The sequence below is a fragment of the Myotis nattereri genome (assembly GCF_964212035.1).
Source record: "Myotis nattereri genome assembly, chromosome: 18".
In the NCBI taxonomy this organism is placed as follows: Eukaryota; Metazoa; Chordata; class Mammalia; order Chiroptera; family Vespertilionidae; genus Myotis; species Myotis nattereri.
The window spans coordinates 2,558,411-2,577,879 of NC_138093.1; the positions used below are offsets into that span (position 1 = coordinate 2,558,411).

Here is a 19,469-nt window from a genome sequence, read left to right on the forward strand (position 1 = left end):
GAAACCACCATCACAAACAAAACCACCTCCCACCCCCTCATTTCTTATTTTAAACTAGACATTAAAAAGTGCAAGTACAAGAGTTAAGTAGTAATGGGTTATAGTTTGCTATTTCTGGTCAATAGTTACCATAATGAGGGAAATAGAAGAGGGAAAATTTATTAAAATGAGAACAATTTGTAAATCTGTGTATATTACTTAATGTAAAAATGTCATTGATGATTGGTAGGCTAGACCAGCCATTATTAATCTGATATTCCAAGGGATTCAAAAACTCCTGAACTTAAGCTAAGTGTTGGTGCATTTACATTTTTCTTCAGAGAGCATTCACAGCTTTCCAACAGGTTCTGAAAGGGATTGTTTGCACAGACAGTGTTAACGCTGGGCTAGAGTATAAGGGCTTGTAAAAGAGTAGCCTATACTCACAGAGGACTAAGAAGTGGTTTTTAAAAAATATGTATTTTTATTGATTTCAGAGAGAGAACGGGAGAGGGAGAGAGAGATAGAAACATCAATGATGACAGAGAATCGTTGACTGGCTGCTTCCTGCATGCCCCACACTGGGGATCAAGCCCACAACCTGGGAATTGAACCATGACCCCCTGGTTCATAGGTCAGTGCTCAACCCCTGAGCCACACCAGCCGGGCAGAAGTGGTATTTTAAAAAACTGAATACCTCCTTCAAACTTAGTCATTTAAGAAAATCTTTGTTACCGATTCAATAATCTGAAAGTTTTATAAACATGATATGGTTCAACCAGCTTTTTCTAAAATAGTTAATACAGTTTTAACTATTGATTTCACTTTTCCCCGGAGGAAAAGAAAGCCCTAGCCGCGGGTGGAGGGGAAATCTAAGAGTATTACTGAAAAAAGGGGACATTCTAGGGCAGTGATTTAAAAAACACACCAAAAACCTGGTCTGATGACCCCACGGGCCAATTACAATGCTCCCGAGGACTGCTTTTAAAGGTCTGAAAGCATACTGACAGAAATGTAATGGTAAATGATCAAAAGAGCCCAGGAGCCCTCTCGGGTGGAATGGGGAGGGGCGAGCCGGTGAAACGGGCGATTGTGCTGAAGCACAGAGGTACCTGGCAGATGGCGGGCCCGGCGCATGTCCCCGATGCTGAGTGAATCAGCGCCGTAATCCTAGCTGGGAACCGGCCCCGCCCCCGTATCGGGTGCTTGCACACAAAAGCCCTTTTGATATAATGATCAGACCACCCTCTCAGTACAAGCACAGAAAACATGTTGAGATTTCTTCACCAGGTTATCTTCTGCCTCAGGTCATGGGCTTTGGGGTGGGGAGGGGAAGTGAGCTACCTTCTGGAGGCAGTTCCTGTGGATTATAGAGGTGTCAGGGGTTCGAGGCAGCATGAATTCATGTGGTAGGGAGCTCTCATGGAGTTTGCAAGACTTGGGACCCTTATGGCCATTCAGAAATCCCCAGCAAGAAGAACCCCCCTTAAAATAAAAGTATTTTTATTGATTTCAGAGAGGAAGGGAGAAGAGGGAGAGAGAGAAACATCAATGATGGGAGAGAATAATCCATCGGCTGCCTTCTGCACGCCCCACACTGGGGATCGAGCCTGCAACCCACCCAGGCCTGTGCCCTGACTAGGAATCAAGCCGTGACCTCCTGGTTCATAGGCCGATGCTCAACCACTGAGCCACGCCGGCCGGGCGAGAGGAACCCCCTTTATAGTGCATCCCCACGTGCTGTGGACCGTGGGATCAGCCTGCTCACATGATGTCCATGAGCCGCTGTTCTCTGATCTTTTGACTCAGACGTTAACGGAGTGGGTGTGGGACGAAATGGGCCACCCTTTCCTTTTTGCTGAAACCATTCCCAGCGCCGCGCGAAGACGTAAACCCTGCTTTGTTTTGTGTGCAGCCAACGAAAATGTTCAAGAACATCCCTTTCCTGGGCAAGTTGGAGGTAAACCGTGTAGAGGCGCTGGCTGCGCACAGGGGGACCCGTTAGCACATTGGATGGCTTTTGCAGAGAGATGACCGCTGTTGCTATGGGGACGCTGATGGCTGCGGCCATGGCTGGGCTAGCCTGGTCACCGGGCCCTGGGCCGTCACCCACTTAACCTGACCCCGTCTCCGGCTGAGCTCGCCTGTGTGGGCTGCGTGGGCTGCGTTTTGGTTTATGAGCAGATGCCCCAGGCCGTGCTGGTGTCTCCTCAGCGCAGCCAGGCCGAGGCACAGCCTAACGAAACACGGTGTCCTCACCCAACGACCGGAAGCCTTCACTTTCCCGCATGCAAGCGCCTTCCCCGAGGGAAGACACCGCTGCTCTCAGTCGGCCGTGAGCGCGTTTGTTCTTGCGTTCTGGCTTCGAGCTTCCCGCCTCCCTCACCTTTAGGCTTCGAACGGCTCATGGTCTGTGACCTCCTGTCCTGAGCCAAGCATGGTGTGTGCATGTCACCAGCGCCCAGGACGGCCGGGCCGTTTGCGATCGTGCGGCCTGTGGCCCGCCTCGCCCTCCGTCGCCGGGGCTGGTTTTCCACCAGGAGTGACTCCACTAGGACAAGGCCTGTCAGCCGGTCACAGGCTCTCCTTCCCGCGACAGGAAGTGCCTGTCGGGGTCGAGGCCTCCACCTTGATTTGTGCTGTTCTGTCCTCGCCCTCATGGGACTTTGGCTTACAAGTGCCACTAAGCGTGTCTGTGCGTCCTTACGCCTGTCCGTCCCCAGGAGCGCGCTGTAGCTCTGCCTCTCGCTCAGGGAAGCAGTGCAGGTGAGGGGTGTCCGGAGTTTCAGGATGGGAATTGATAGATAGGCAATACCAAGGCCTGTCCCACCTTTTATCTGCTCGTTCTTTGCCTTTTTAGAAAATATGTATTTTTATGGATTTCAGAGAGGAAGGGAGAAGGAGAGAGAGAGAGAGAAACATCAGTGATGAGAGAGAATCATGGATCGGCTGCCTCCTGCACGCCCCCTCCTGGGGATCGAGCCCACAACCCGGGCATGTGCCCTTGACCAGAATCGAACCCAGGACCCTTCAGTCCGCAGGCTGACACTCTATCCACTGAGCCAAACCGGCCAGGGCTCTTTCCCTTGTTGAACATGACCGTACCTGTCATGAAGGTCACCACTGGCCCTTGCTGGTCCGTCTGTGGTAGCCTTGGCCAGCATTTCCCCTTGCTGAGCATCAGGTGTCCATCAGACCGAGCGCTGCGAGCCTAGTGCCTGGCGTCCCCTTGTTACCGCTCTCAGCCTGTGCTTCACACACAACTCGGGCTCCGCTCTCGCTGATAGAGCAAACACGACCCCCTCAGCCCCCGTAACCCGCGCCAGCCTCAGCAAACGGGTGCCCAGGCTGCGTGCAGTCCATAGACCTGTTTTGGGGGCATGAGTGCTATTTAAAAATTTGACTTTATGCTCAGCATCAGCAGTTTATTTGTTTGTTTGTTTGAGAGAAACATTGATGTGAGAGAGAAACACTGATCAGTTGCATCCCGTATGTGCCCAACCCGGGACTGAACCTGCAACTGGCAAAAGGTTTTGTGATAAAAGAAGCTCTGTTATGCCTGCACATTGTCCTTCTAGTGCCAGATGGTCTTCTGCTGAACGGTGTTGCTGGTGTAAGGCTGGGGCAGGGCGACCCAGCAGAGGGAGGCCTGGCTGGGGCAGGGAGGGAAGTTAGACAGCTCACACCGTTCCCCCTTACCATTCACCTGGAGTTGGGTTGAGTTCCTCAGGTAGGAACGGGTCTGACCTGGGAGACACTGGCCTGGCTTCACAGAGCAGGTATTTCTCAACTGGAGTGCTTTTGAGATTAACTGAGAAAAACACCTGAATTCCAAAAATGCCCAAGCAAGGTAAATGCTAGCAGTTTTAAAACTATTCCTAAGAGTCAGATAGAAAACTTATTAAACAGGTCAGTTACTGTAAGGTCAATTGGTGACTGTAGTTAATAATACTGTATTGTATATTTGAAAGTTGCTAAGGACAGTGCCGTGTTCGGAACACGTGGGGCTTGGTTATCAAAGACACGCCCGGCCTGGGTGGGAGGGCTCTGGACTGGGCTCCCTGGGTCCCGGGTGAAGGCCAGAATGTACAGGGCCTTCTTGGATGACTTCTGAGTTGGACGGGTTTCTCCTCATAGGAGGACATGAGGGTAAAGCAAGCATGTCAGACTCAAAGGCAAACACGGACCAAATAAGCGAGGCATGCATCCGTGGCCGCGGGTTTGACGTGCTGGGGGTAAAGGCAGGCAGGTTGCTGAGCTCCGTTCCATCCCCAAGGGGTCTCTAAGCGCAGATATTCTGTGTGCGGTGGTCAGTGTGCAAGGTATCGCAAGCTGCTTTACCGTCGGTGTGAGTTTATGGGTAAGTATTGTTACTTACGCGTCTGTACTGTGAAAACCGTTCGTCCAAATACTATAACTTTGGGTCCTGGCTGGTGTGCTCAGTGGTTAGAGTGTTGGTCCTTGCACTAAAGGGTCTTGGGTTTGATTCCCGGTCAAGGGCACAGACCTGGGTTGTGGGTTCGCTCCTCACCCCTGGTTGGGGTGTGTACGGGAGGCAACCAGTGGATGTGTCTTTCACACATCAATGTCTCTCTCTCTCTCTCCCTTTCTCCCCCTTCCACTCTCCTGAAAAAAACAATGGAAAAAATATCCTCTGGTGAGAACTAACAACAACAAAAAATACTATAATGTTGGAAATATGAGGAAATTGAGGATGTTATTGAGCTCCACGTTTTATGTTTGAGTTCTGATTAGTGCTTTGATTTCATTTTAACAGGCCTTCTTATTTGCACAGTCCTTTTCCTGTTTGGCATGTGCACACACACCATGTTGCTTATTCTGGGTTTAGCTGAATGCTTAGCACGCAGCATATTGCCTGGCATACAGCAGGGGCTCAATACCTGTTTGAACCCGTGAATGTAATACACGGCTGTTGTGTTAAGATGTTTGCTGAGAGAATCCTGTTCATGGCTCATCTTTTTCTATTGACCATTTGTTTCCAGATCATGAAGAGGGGCTTCGTATAGGACACGCTAGAAGGAAGGCATGAGTGCGGTGCTCTCGTTAACGTGGGCACGTGTCAGAACCAACTATCTAATGTGCACGGCGTAGACCGTTGTTCTGGGCGTGTGTGTGGGGATGTGGGACGTGAAAAGGACTTTACATGGAAGATCCGAGTAAATCTTCAGAAATGGTTTCTCTGATAAAGATGCTAATTAGTGACTCAGTTATTTCCAATGTATGCGTCTCCTTTCTTGGGGAGACACATACATGGTCCAGTGCCAGTTCTTCCATCGTGATGAGCTGCAGAGAGTCCGAGCTGGGAACCCTCCACTCCCGACACTCACGCCCAAACGCCATAGAAACCCAGGGTGTGCCGGTTCCCCAGGGCCCGTGGCGGAGAGGAGAGAGAGGGTGTGTCTCGCATCTGTCCACCTGTGGCTGTGGCCACCCTAACTCTCTTTCCCTCTCTCTCCAGTCATACAGTTTATCAAGAAAGAAAATAGTGCATTACACCTGCTTTGACCAGCGGAAAAGAGCAAACGCAGCATTTTTGATAGGTGCTTATGCCGTAAGTACTTGTACTGCTCCGTGTGATGGGGTGCTGATGCTGTCCTGGCCCCGGGCCCCGCTGTCTGCGGTCTGGGGCGGGGGGCGCGGTGGGGATTCTCGGCAGCTTGGGAGCTGATCGGATGGAGAGAGTGGACCTGGTACCGATGGGCTCTTCCCTCTTGGGTTTTATTTTCGTAGCTGACGGCACAATCTCGGAACCGCAGTGTGTGGCTGCGATTCCAGGGCTGTGCAGGTGTTATAACAAAAAGAATACCCAGAGAGGATATTTCCAGAAAAAATTATATGAAAAGGCTGTTGAAATGTCCCTTTTTTGGATGAAAGGAAATTCTAGAGTGAATGGGAGGCTGATGATAATCGTTTTTACCAGCCCAGTTACTCCCCTATCAAGGAAGCAAACCAATCAGAAGCCCTGCATGTAGTACAGCTTTCCCCATAACTAGATGAAACTTTCCAAAGCTCATTTGGATGAGATGTCTCGCCTCCGGTGAGCACTGAAAGGTAACATGCATGCGACCGAGTTTGGATGTGACCGTTTCTAGACTTTTCTGTAACATGCGGGGCTGGGGCAGAATCTTGGAAGACAAGCCATCCGGACTTCAGCCACATCTGTGACCTCGAATAGCTTCTTAGGGACGAGGGATGGCCGGGTAGGAAGATGCTGGGGGAAAGGCAGGGACAGAGGCGTCACTGCCCGGCGTCCTTGGGGAGGGTCAGCGCCCCCTGAAGACCCTGACGGGGGAGGCCGGGCTCCTAGGCACCCCACCGCCCCAGGGGCCACAGCCGCGGGGTGCAGCCCGGCCGTGTGCTGGGGAGACTCAGCCGAGGCAGGTGCAGGCTGAGCGCGGTGACCAGGTGATGGGCGGACGCAGCCTGGGAACGAGGAACGAGATGCCAACTCCGCCCACTGGCGGGGCAGCCGGAAACCTCGGGCCGTCCCTCCTGGTCCCTCTGTCCCCTGCTCTCTGGGCACAGCCTGGCTGTGGGCACGAGGAGTCCTGAGCACGAACCAGAAAAACGCTTTCTCGCTCGCGTGGCTCTGGGATGCTGGGGGGAGTCCACTATCGCCAGGCTTCATTCGGTTTCTTATCTGTAAGACGAGAGGGTGGATATGGTGGCCTCTAAGTTTCCTCCCAATTCCGAGGAGACTGGGGCGATTTGCAGCGCCGGCCAGGCTGCTGCTTTTATTTTAAGAGCAGCCCCGACAGGCAGGCCGCCGGCGGGAGCGTCCAGGGGTGCGGGAGCCGCGTCTGCAGGCATCTCCCTGCTCACTTCCCAGGTCTGGTTACTGCTCACCTGAAACTGACCGTCTCCGTGTGTTCTCCCTTCTCCCCACAACCCTCTTACTCCCCCAGTCCTTGCTTTTTGTTGCTAATCCTCACGCCAGGGTATTTTCCCATCGGTTTATAGAGAGAGTGGAAGAGGGCGGGAGAGACACACAGAGAGAAAAACATCAAAGTGAGAGAGACACATCCATTGGTTGCCCCCCCACACTCCCCAACCAGGGCCAGGGATGGACCTGCAATGGAGGTATGTGCCTTGACCAGAATCGAGCCCGGGACCCTTCTGTCTGGGCCGACGCTCTATCCACCGAGCCAGACCGGCCAGGGCAGTAAAGAAGTGGACGACCGTCAGCAGCGTGCCGGCCCAGAGGAGACTTGTCACACTGATTTCTCTCCTTCCTCTTCTCACTCATCAGTTTGGGCAGCTCTGCCTCCAAACATATCGCTGCCGCACGTTGTTGCTGTCAGCCGGCCGGCCACGGCCGCTGCTCACCTGGACGCCAGCACAGCGCCCTACCCCCCTCCCATTCCTTCCTGTATCCAGGGCCAGAGTGACCCTTCACAAGCATGAATGGAATCGTGTCACTGCCCTGTTTCAGCTCCGTCTAGGATCCTCAGTTCGTGGCATAAAGTCCGACCTCTTTACCGGTGCCATTGAGGTCCTCCCTGAGCCGGCCTGTCTGCTTCTGGTCTCTCTGATCTCCTGGCTCACCCTCCTCCCGTCAGCCCTGGCGGCGGGCTCAGGTGTTTGGGTGTTGCCCGGTACAGGGAAAGGTTGTGGGTTCGATTCCCAGTCAGGGCACATGCCAGGCTCCATCCCTGGCAGGGCAGGAGGCAGCTGACCAATGTTTCGCTCTCACATCAATGTCACTCTGTCTCTAAGTCAATTTAAAAATCTTTTAAAAAGACAGATGCTCCCATCCCAGTGGCCCTCCACCCATGGGATCCGGAGTGTGCTCCCAGCAGAAGGCCTTGCCAGTTCTGTCCCCACCGGCAGCGTCTTCACCCCCGCCCTCTGCGTTCCTGGTTCCTTCAGATGGTGCCTCCCCAGAGAGCCTTCTCTCAGGTGTTCCCTGCTCCCCCGCCTCCAGCCACCCTCTGCCCTTGGCTGTTTCATGTTCTCTGTCGCACCGTGTCTGGAGTTATCCGATTCATGTGTGTATTTACTTGTTGATTATCTCTTTCCTGGACTAGAAGGCAGGGACCTTGTTGGTTTCATGCATTGCTGTGTGTGGGAGGTGATAAAATATTCAACAAGGGGTTAGGGCCAGGCATTCACTGACTGAGCGCTGGCCACCATGGAGCCTTCCTGCCACGCTGGATCATGGGGACGTCCGGGGTGGGGGCGTCCCAGGAGAGAGATGAGGTGCGCCAGCATGGAAGGGGTGGGGTGCTGCCAGGCTGTGGAACAATGGGACTATTTCAGTGTCTGAACATGGAGCATTGAGTTTAGAACTGTGCCTGGCACATAGCAGGTGCTTCATAAACATCTAGTGAATGAATGGAAGATGGAATGACAAAATAGGAAAGAAGGAAGGATGGCCATGTCAGAGGAAAACTCTGAAAACGATCAAGTTGGATGTAAAGCCTAATTAACACGCGTCATCATACATAGTTACATGCTTTTTTCTTGCGATGATTCCTAACCAGTGTTAAGTGTACGGTGCCGTGGAATTAGGCACATTCACAGTGCGGTGCAGCCACCAAACCTTTCCTTCCTTCCTTCCTTCTTTCTTTTTAAAAATATGTTTTTATTGATTTCAGAGAGGGAGAGAGAGAGAGAAACATCAATAATGAGAATCATGGATCGGCTGCCTCCTGCATGCCCCCCACGGGATGGAACGCAGAACCCGGGCATGTGCCCTGACCGGGAATTGAACTGTGACCTCCTGGTTCATAGGTCAACGCCCAACCCCTGAGCCACGCCGGCCGGGCCACCAGCCCTTGCTCTGGGTATGCCATTGCCTGGCAGCTGGGCACCTCCTGGGCCAGGGCCGTGCTGTGGTTTCCTGCCGGGTCGCGAGTGTGAGTCCGAAACATATGCCTGTGTTCCTGTTTCCTCCCCTCTGCGTGAGGGAGGGCCTTCTTATGTTTGACCTCGGGGCCGTCATGAGTCTGAAGAAGGAGAAGAAATGGAGGATGTGGTGCCCAGTAGGAAACCCACAAACCCCTCTGGGTGGGCGATGCCGCAGCCAGGGGTGACCGTGACCGCCCGAGAGCGCAGTGAGTGGGACAGATGGCAGGCATTGCAGGGAGCCCCCCTCCCCCGTGAGCACCTCTGCGTCCCTAGCGTGACCTTGAGCTCCTGGAGCCGGAGGGCTCAGAGGTGACCGAGACACCAACTTTAAAACAAGCCAGTCGGAGGAAGACAAGGGCCATCGGATTTCACGTAGATGTGGGATCTGCTGAACAAAATAAGCTAACGAAGTGGAGACAGACTCATGGATACAGAGAACAGACTGGCAGCTGTCAGAGGGGAGGGGCTGGGGGCTGGGTGAGAAGGGTGAAGGGATTAAAGCAAAGAAAAAAGAAAGACATGCCCGGCCGGTGTTGCTCAGTGGTTGAGCGTCGACCTATGAACCGGGAGGTCAGGGTTTGATTCCTGGTCAGGGCACATGCCGGGTTGTGGGCTCAATCCCCAGTGTGGGGCGTGCAGGAGGCAGCTGATCCATGATTCTCTCTCATCACTGATGTTTCTCTCTCTCCCTCTCCCTTCCTCTCTGAAATTGATAAAAATATATATTAAAAGAGAAAGATTCGTAGACACAGACAACAGTGGTTGCCAGAGGGAGGGAGGGCAAATGGGATAAATGGTGGCGGAAGGAGACATGGCTTGGGGTGGTGAACACAGTGCAACATGCATTTGACATGTCCTAGGACGGTACACCTGACACCGTGTGATTTTACTCACCAGCGTCGCCCCAACAAGTTCAACATGGTGTTTCTCTCCCAGGACTCAATGCCGAGTGCAGTTCAGGGTCAGGGTGCCTGGGTCACCGGAGCCCCCAAGCCCCAGCAGTTTGAAGAAGGTGGCTTTAAAAATGACCAGCACGGGTTAACCGGCCCTTGCCGCCGGCGGCAGGACCAGGTCCTCACTGGCTACTGTGCAGTTTTCAGTTCACAGACTGCGCACAGGGGGCCAAGGAGGGGGGTCAGGCCGTGACGACCGAAGGAGGGAGAGCGTGTGTCCGAGGAGCAGTTACATTACATGCCCTGGTTTGGCTTTAAAAATTAAATGCAGAGCCCGGCCGGCGTGGCTCAGTGGTTGAGCATCTACCTAAAAAAAAAAGGGCATTTGCCTCCCGAGTTTATAGACGGCCACCAAGCAGATGTCAGCCGCGGTGCCTGTGGGCCTTTCCGAGGAAGGGAGGAGAGGCACATGGCCGCGCAGCTTCCGGTCCCAGTTCCTTCCTTTTAAAGCTTGGCCGGTGAGAATGCGCCTGTGACCATTGCTTGCCAGTGGGCTGGACGGGCGCTTACCCTGGCCGGTATTTTTGGTGGCTTTTAAAGAGGTCAGGCCCCTAAAATCATACAGACTGTGCATTTGGAAGCTCTGAGTCTGCAGCTGGGGGGGTGTGGGGGGGAAGCAGGGGTCCCTATCTTTGACTCCGTTTAGCTGTGGGCTAGGAAAATGCTTTTTATCTGAGGAAGCGTTGTTTCTCACGTTTAACGGAATAAATACATCTTCCCAGGAATTTTTGGTTTCTATTCTCCTTTTGGGTCCTGATAACAAGCCTCGTCTGTGCTATAAATAAGCTCTCAGAGCCCGGTCCACGTGTCTCAGTGGCTGAGCGTCGCCCTATGAACCAGGAGGTCAGGGTTCGATTCTCTGTCAGGGCACATGCCCGGGTTGCGGGCTCGATCCCCAGTGGGGGGCCTGCAGGAGGCAGCCGGTCCATGATTCTCTCTCATCATTGATGTTTCTATCTCTCTCTCCCTCTCCCTTTCTCTCTGACATCAACAACTATATATATATATATATATATATATATACACACATATATATATATATATATTTTTTATAGTGTTAGTAGCCTTGAAAAATCACTGACTTTCTCCATGAAAAAGCTCGTGTGCATTTGTTTCACGGGTGCACTGAGCTGAGGGGTGTTTTCTGGAAGCGGCGAGGTCTGCCTGCAGCCGTGATTGGAAGGGGAGGAAATGCCCAGCAGCCTCGGGGAAGGTGGACAGACGTCGGGTCCGTGGTGCACTTATTGGGTCTGTGAGCAACACCTCTGCTGGTTGGGTTTCGGTCGCTTCTCCTTAAGCTGACGTCGCCTCCACTTGTTTCAGTTCTACTGTGTTGATACCAGTGAACGAAAATATTCAGGGAGCATGGTTGCTGCTTTCAGAAGTGTACAGCCCGGCCAGTGTCTAATAAAAAAACATACAAAAAATTAAAACCTACCTCTGTATGAGAAAACCATCGTTATAATAGTGGAATATGCAGTCTGAAATGTACTGTGTGTTTTTCTTGATTTCAGAGAGGAAGGGAGAGGGAGAGAGAGATAGAAACATCAATGATGAGAGAGAATCATGGATAGGCTGCCTCCTGCAGGCCCCCCACTAGGGATTGAGCCCCCAATCCGGGCCTGTGCCCTGACCGGGAATCAAACCCTGACCTCCTGGTTCATAGGTCGATGCTCAACCCCTGAGCCACGCTGGACCAGGCTAAAAGTGCATCGACACTGAAGAATGATTAATTCTGCAGCGTTCTCGGAGGACAGCTCTGTCACCTGGCACGTAGCCGAGCGCTTGGGCGAGGGCACGCGGCTCCAGCCCCTCCCTGCAGACACCTGACCGGCACCCCCCGCTCCCTGTCCGCTGCCCTCGCCAGGCAACGGCTCTGTAAACACGCGGAGGGAACAGCCAGTTCCTTGTTGGGGGTTCATTGTTGGTTTCCTATTCTTGAGTCGACTCAAAGGAGAGGAGCCTCCGTCACTGTGCGAGTCCAGACGGGAGATTGGTTCCCATGCTCTCTGGCCTCTGTCTTAGGCGTGTGGATAACATCTCACCTACAAACGTCTTCAGTTTGAAAGGAACACGCTGGCTTTTTTTGGTCCCTTGGGAACATGCTCCAGTTACTAAATGAATACGTGGGTTGTCCGGTCCCCGCCCCCCCTCCTGGGAGATGCTCAGCCTCTGCAAGTGGTCCTGATCCACGGGAGCCCAGCCACCCTCGGCCTCCCTGCCCCCACCCCGCCGGGTTCCACCCCGGCCAGCTTGGAGGCCTTCCCCCTGTGTAACGCAGACTGTCTCTTTATTTACTTTTTAATGTTTTTATTGACTTTTCAGAGAGAGGAATAGGAACATCCATGGTGAGAGAGAATCATGGGTTGGCTGCCTCCTGCGCGCCCCGCACTGGGGACGGAGCCTACAGCCTGGGCCTGTGCCCCGATCGGGAATGGAACCGTGCCCTCCTGGTTCATGGGTTGATGCCCAACCCCTGAGCCACGCCGGCCGGGCCAGAGTCTTTTGACTTGTCTCCCTCACTGCTCTTCCCCATTATTTCCCTGTTGACATCAAGATCTTTCTCCTCTGACGGCCGCCCTGCCCGCCACGCCTCCGCTTTGGAGTCGGTCCAAGCACAATGCCAATATTGGGGAAGCAGTGCCTTTGGAAGGTGCCTGCGATGCCAGAAAGGATCCACCAAGCACGGGAAGTAACTCAGGGTTCCCGTGAGAGGTATCATCCGCGCGCTCACTGGTCTCTTTGTGCTTTTTCTTGTTTTAAAATTAAGTTTATTGGGGTGACTTGGCTAACAAGGCGTACAGGTTTCCAGCCTGCATTTCTGTGCTACATCCTCTGCGCGTTGCCTTGTGCGCCCATCGCCCAGGGTCGTCTTCTTCCGTCACCATCTATTCGACCCCCGGGACCCATTTTGCAGGCCCCGAGTGCCGTGATGTAATAGACGCGAGCCTGGAGAGCAGGAAGGATGACTCGCCTTCCCGGACTCGTGTTAGACTGTTGGCGATGGGGACTCATTCTTGTCCGGCTTTCACCGACGGACCGTTTAGCACCGTCGGGTAAGCAGGCCGGTCGAATGCAGGCTGCTCTAAACACCAGCGCATTTCTGATGTGCAGTCCGACTTCCCTATGGAGCTTGCAGGGGACTGTTGACCACCGCGTGAGTCCCTTAGAACAGAAGTAGCATCAGTCGCGCATTTGAAAAATGGTCGCCTTTTTCCTATTTTTTTTTTTAATTGAATACAGACATTGTTTTCCCAGTCAGGGGTTATAATGGGAGGAAATGATTAAGGAGAAAAATGTGGCTAAAAATAAGAAAATTAAACATGTTGTGGTGCTTGCGTACGACCGCGAGGACGTGATGCTAAGAAGTCTGAGAAGCGCCGGCTTGGGAACCCAGGACGAGACTTTAAAACGAATGTTTTACGTCTTAAGTCTTTGCCGAATTTCTCACCTCATAGTGGTTTTTTGTGTGTTTGTTTTTAAACCTGTAAAGAATGCCTGTGAGTTTATTTGAGCCAAACTGTTGACAGTTGCTGGAAGCAGAGTCTCAGCATATTGGGGGGATGCTCCGGAGAACGGCGGTTTTTCATCTTGTGTTCATTGCCGTCAAAGGAGGGACGGAAGGGGGCTCATGGCCTCCCCTGGTGACAGGTCAGGGAGGCGGGAGAGAGCAAAGCGGGGAGACCATGGCGTCTCTTCTAGATGTTCACTCCCTGGGCTCCTGTGGCCCCTTTGCGGGCGGCGGGTCATTAATTTCTCCTCCACGAGCATCCAGCCTGCTCGCCTTGCTCTGTTCAGGAGACGTTCGCATAGGGCAGTGATGGCGAACCTATGACACGCGTGTCATAGGTGACACGCGAACTCACTTTTTTTGGTTGATTTTTCTTTGTTAAATGGCATTTAAATATATAAAATAAATATCAAAAATATAAACCTTTGTTTTACTATGGTTGCAAATATCAAAAAATTTCTATATGTGACACGGCACCGGAGTTAAGTTAGGGTTTTTCAAAACGCTGGCACGCCGAGCTCAAAGGGTTCGCCATCACTGGCGTAGGGAAACGGGCATGGCATCCGCTCCCTCTGGCTACACGTGACTCTGCTGGGCAGGGACGTGGGCCTCCTGGCACCTGCTGGGCTTCGACAACGCGTGTGGTAACACGGCCAGTGCCTTGGTTTGGGGGTGCTGGTGCTGAGGCCACGTCTGCACATTAACCCGAGGAGGCTGCGCTCAGCGCTGGCCCGTGTGGTGGTGCGTCTGCGGCTGTCGTGGGGATGTTCACCCTCACGTGTTGGGGTTTGTATGCACAGCCAGTCTTCAGGGCTGGGGCGTCAGACACCCTGACCGCCGTGGGTCCCAGTCCCATGGACACGGGGAGAAAAGGAGGAAAAGGTATTTGGGGACCAAAGCTCGCCACTTTCCTGGAGTAGTGCCAGCCACCTCCAGAGCTTATATTTTTAAAAAAATTATTTCATTTTTTAAAACCTCACTGAGGATATATGTCCTTTTAAAATACTTATTTTTAGAGATGGAAGAAGGGATGGGGGCAGGGAGAGAGAGAGAAGGAGAGAGAGAGAAGGAGAGAGAGGTAAGCGAGAAACATTGATCGGCCACCTCCCACACGTGCCCCTCGGGGATTGAGCCCACAGCCCCGGGATGAGTGCTGACCGGGAATTGAGCCTGTAACCTTTGGGCCGAAGCTCCAACCAGCTGAGCACTGGCCAGGGCCCTCTCTCTCTTTAATGGGAGGCAGAGCTAAGAAGATGTGGCCTGAGAATCCAGGACACATTTTCCCCTGGAAACGTGGCACCTGGGGTTTTAACGACCCCGCGAGCGTGCACTCAGCAACGCCTCGTGCATTGGAGCAGCCCCCGCTCTCCCCTCAGCGGTTGTGGGAGGCCACTGCCCTCACCTGCCCCGCAGCCTTCCTGGAATTGCGATGGCCTCGCGGGGTTTCACTTTGCACTTATGAATAATTGAGGCCCGGGATAAAAATAAAAACAAAGGCTCGCTTTCCCCTGGGAGCAAGGGTCATGCGTGCTCAGCCATGCAGATAAGAGGAGCGGGCCGGGGCATTGGAGAGCGGTTCACGGGCGGCCGCCTCCCTCCCGTGGGAGGACGCCTCTTGCTCCTGGGGGAGGTGGATCTGCTCTGCTGAGGAGGCTGTGCGCTTTAATGGTGTGATCCAGCACGGAATCACCTCGAGGCGGGAGGACAGGGGGCCCACGGTGGTCTGCGGTGGGCACATAGGACCGTCAGGGACCCACACTTGTTCTGCTCCCAGAGGGGACCCCCCGTGATATCTGTGTGTGTGTGTGTGTGTGTGTGTGTGTGTGTTTTAATATCTATTTTTATTGATTTCAGAGAGGAAGGGAGAGGGAGAGAGAGAAACATCCATGGTGATAGACAATCATGGACCGGCTGCCTCCTGCACGCCCCACACTGGGGATGGAGCCGGCCACCCGGGCCTGTGCCCTGACCGGGAATCCATCCTCCTGGTTCCTAGGTCGACGCTCACCACGGAGCCGTCCGGCGGCTGTTGGTGTGCCTTGAGCACAGCCTGGCCGGCCTCTGGGTCTGCCTCTGTCTCCAGGCTCTCACCCACCCTTAGGCCAGGGCGGACAGGACACTGGGGCAGCCCCGTTGCTGTGCAAAGACCCCCGTGCCCATCAGGACTCTCGCCCTCAGAGGGGAGGAGGGGGATGCACCCGTGGGGAGTCAGCTCGCCTCGTGCCGTTCTCGGGTGTGACCTAAACGCTGCCGTTTGTCTGCCGCAGGTCATCTATTTGAAGAAGACTCCGGAAGAAGCCTACAGAGCGCTCCTGTCCGGCTCCAACCCCCCCTACCTTCCGTTCAGGTACCGCGCTGCGTGCGAGTGACGTAGTGCCTCGCTGGACGGCTCGCTACTGTCCGGCCGGGTTACTGTTTTTAATTGTCTCATGACTGTGACCATGATGTTATAGGGAGTGAAACGAGATGGTGGTTTTTGCTATTCCTTTTTGCCCCCCCGCCCCCGCCCCCCATCTAGTAAGATAAAACAGCTTTCTCCTTTCAGGAATTAATTTTCCCTGGGACCCTTTCTATATCCTGACCGTTTAAGGGCAAGGAGTGCCCGACTTAGGCGCTGACAACCTTATCAAGACTCATTAGCGCTCAGTACTCGAGCTCATTGACGCACCCATTCATTCTTTCATTTCACGGGCGATGGTTGTGCGCCGACCCCGTGCCAGGGGCTGGGCAGGTAGCATCAGACCCTCTCAGCATCTTCCCGAAGCGGATGCTCAGAGGTCCGACTCACGGTGCGGCCCGCACATCTGGCTCTCACCCGGGACGGCAGTCTCTTCCTTCCAGTGTTGGGAGACTACAGTTAGTGTCACTGAAGAAGATCTTTTTATGCTTACTTATTAATTTTTTAAATATAATTTTATTGATTTCAGACAGGATGGGAGAGGGAGAGAGAGATAGAAGCATCAATGATGAGAGAGAATCATGGATCAGCTGCCTCCTGCACCCCCCTTATTGGGGAGTGAGCCCTCAACGCGGGCATGTGCCCTGACGGGGAATCAAACTGTGACCTCCTGGTTCATAGGTTGACACTCAGCCACTGAGCCACGCCAGCCGGGCCAGATACACGTTCTTATTTTCCCGTTTCTACCCCCGCCATGTGGCACACGCATTACTATTCTGCCCCTTGATTTCTTCATTTTGGACGTGTGTGGGTATCAGTGCGTAGAGCGCTGCCTCCCTCATGCCGCTTGGCTTCACCATCTACCTTGATTCGTTAGGTGCGCGTGGACCGGAGGACGTTTCATTCCTGGCTGGGGGGACCCCAGGAGCATCTGATGGCAGCATCAGTGTGTTCCACTCCTTATAAAGCCGTTGTGTCAAACTGTACTTTCCGCTTGCCCTGAGGCTAGCCGGGGTATTTATCAAGAGCGACTGTATCTGAAGACGAGAGGAAAGGGGCCCCTACCACCTGTGTTAGTTCCTTAAGTCCATCCGTCGCAGCGTTGACTTTGCGGGTGACCTTCAGGGGAGCAGGCACCTTTGGGTCCCGGCCCCGAGTCAGCAGAGGTGGGTTGGGAGCCGGGCAGGGATCCCTTTAGGTTCTTTCCCTCCCGTGCACACCCCTCTCCAGTCCGTGTTCTTGGCCAGTCACCCCAAAGCCATGCTCCTTGCAGCTTGTCCGAGACCCCGGCCGACGCTGTGCTTTCCTGGCCGCCAGCAGCAGCGTTTTGCAAACCTGCCTCCGTGGGTGCTCACACACAGTGTCTGGGGGAACCGTGACGTCTCATGGAGATGTCGGCGAGGTCTCCTTGCTCAGCTCTGAGCCCGTGTGCTTCCCATGCGTTTCACACGTCTCGGCTCCCGGGCCCATGGCATCAGCTGGGCACATGCCTTGGCTGTGGGAGGGGGGAGGTCCATGAATCTGCCAAACCCCGTTTTCCCTCGAGGGGAAATCCCGCAGGCAATGAACCCCACGGGCAGGAACAGCACCGAGCCCAGTTTTGAAGACAGACAGAAAGCACAGCAGGAAAGGTGATGGCGGGGCCAGTGAGCGGAGGCAGGGCTGCGCGGCCTCTCGCGGGGCCGGGGTGGTGGGTGGTGGGTGTTGTCACCAGCTGTGAGTTTAGGGGCCGGTTTATTTCGGGGCTGAGGGTGGTGGTGGGAGACGCTCCCCCCGGTTGGCCCCGGAGTGCATTTTGTGTGGCTGTTGTAGTCTCTTTGGAGAAGATGTGAGAATGGATAGGTCGATGTTTCCCAAGGTGCTGTTGGTTCCCGCCCTTGGTTTCAGGTCTGGGAAGTGTTAAACAGGATGGCTGCCTGCGTTCTGTCCCCAGGAACGCGTAGGATTTGTCTGGGGTGAGGTCTGGGTGTCGGGCTTTCTGGAAACTCCCGACAGATGTCAATGTGCCGCTGGGGCTGAGAGCTACGCGCTCTGCGTCTACCAAGGGAAGAGGATAATAATGGAAAAGTCAGCGGTCAGAGAAGCTTAGAGCTCTCTGTCTTGGGGATTTACAAAGCATGTTCCTCATTTTAAGATCCTGAATGTGCCTTTCTAATAAACTTTCATCCGGAACCTCCCTCCCCCGCACCCCATCTCTGTGACCATCGCTCTGAAGCACCCAGGGCACCTTTCCTGACCCGCACGCGTGGAGCACACCCACCTGGCGGTCAGAACAACACGCTGGCATCGCAGCGGGAGCTGTGTTTGTGCTCCCGACCCCCTGGGGCATGGAAATGGGTGGCTTATCTCATAGTGACGGAGAACAATGCAGCTTTTCTCTGGGGGAGAAAGCCTTTCACAGGCCTCCCGCTCGGCCCTGCTGCAATGGCGTTTGGCATGAAATGCACCCGCCTGTTTGCGTTCGAGGGTGTGTTGCGGTTGGGATGACCCCTGGTGACATCTCTGTTGCTGAGCGATGACTGGTCGCCTGGGCGAGTCAGAACTTGCAGGTCCCACAAAGGCTTGAGGGTCAGCTACTCAGAACTTGGCACTGGCTGCCTCCTTCTTCCTTCTAAAGCGAAGCAGACAGGCGCTGGGAGATGTGAGCTGCCATTATAAATACATCTGTGTGTGTGTGTGTGTATGTGTGTGTGTGTGTGTGTGTTTAACTTTTTTAAAAAATATATTTTTATTGACTTCAGAGAGGAAGGGAGAGGGAGAGCTAGAAACACCAATGATGAGGGAGAATCATTGATTGGCTGCCTCGCACACCCCACACTGGGGATGGAACCTGAAACCTGGGCATGTGCCCTTGACTGGAATTGAACCTGGGACCCTTCAGTCGCAGGCTGACGCTCTATCCACTGAGCCACACCAGCCAGGGCTAAAATATCTCTTTACCTCAAATGTTGGAACAGATGTTTGTTAGCTTGCACATGATCCCGTGCTTTCTGTGGCAGTTCATTAGGCAGTTCACTCTGTGCCTCAAAGGGAAAGTTCTCACCACGTTTTTCTCTTGAGTCTCAAACATGTGGGAGCGACACTTACTTTACGCTCTCTCCTGGCTTTCCTTTCCTTCTCCACTTCTCGCAGCGATGGCTGGCTGCCTCTCTGCTCCTCCCTGTTGATCTTTGGGGGGTCATGTCCCCCCAACCCCCATGGGTCTTTGCTAACCCTCGCCTTTGATGCTTGCTGTGACGGGGGAAATGGACATGCGTTTTGAAGAGTGGGAAATACATGGAAACACGGCTGATCTGGTCCCCACCGCGGAGCCTGTTCTTGGCGGCGGGGCTCCGGGCGGAGCTGGGCCACCGTGGGAAGCAGACTGTCAGACGTTCCCTGTCACAGTGGCTGAGAAGCACACGGCCGGGGACCTGGTAGCAGACACAGCAGCTGGGTCTCGGGAGCCACTGACTCCATGTAAGGAGGCGAGTTAACATCTGCTCCGTGTTTAGCTTCAGTGGTTTGAGCTGCGAAAATGGGCTCAGACTGCTTCTTTCATTCCTATTTTTTTAAAAATATTTTTATTGATTTCTAAGAGGTAGCGAGAGGGAAAGATAGAAACATCAGTGATGAGAGAGAATCATCGATCGGCTGCCACCTGCACGCCCCACACTGAGGATAGAGTCCGAAACCCGGGCCTGTGCCCTGACCAGGAATGGAACTGTGACCTCCTGGTTCATAGGTCGAGGCTCAACCGCTGAGCCACACAGGCCAG

General features: G+C 53.8%; 1 protein-coding gene across 5 annotated transcripts in view; it reads left to right on the forward strand.

Moving 5' to 3' along the window:
• Positions 1 to 19,469, forward strand: part of CDC14A (cell division cycle 14A) — a gene marked incomplete at its 3' end in the record, with an annotated part of 63,232 nt that overhangs the window by 12,542 nt on the left and 31,221 nt on the right. For 3 of the 5 annotated variants that reach the window (XM_081111909.1, XM_081111908.1, XM_081111907.1), the window contains exons 1-2: positions 4,684 to 5,551; positions 15,582 to 15,661. In XM_081111909.1, the coding sequence (XP_080968035.1) occupies positions 5,144 to 5,551; positions 15,582 to 15,661 (488 nt within the window). In that variant the 5' untranslated portion in view covers positions 4,684 to 5,143. Of the gene's footprint in view, positions 1 to 4,683; positions 5,552 to 15,581; positions 15,662 to 19,469 lie in introns of those variants that run through there. The other 2 variants (XM_081111911.1, XM_081111910.1) reach the window with 1 other exon arrangement.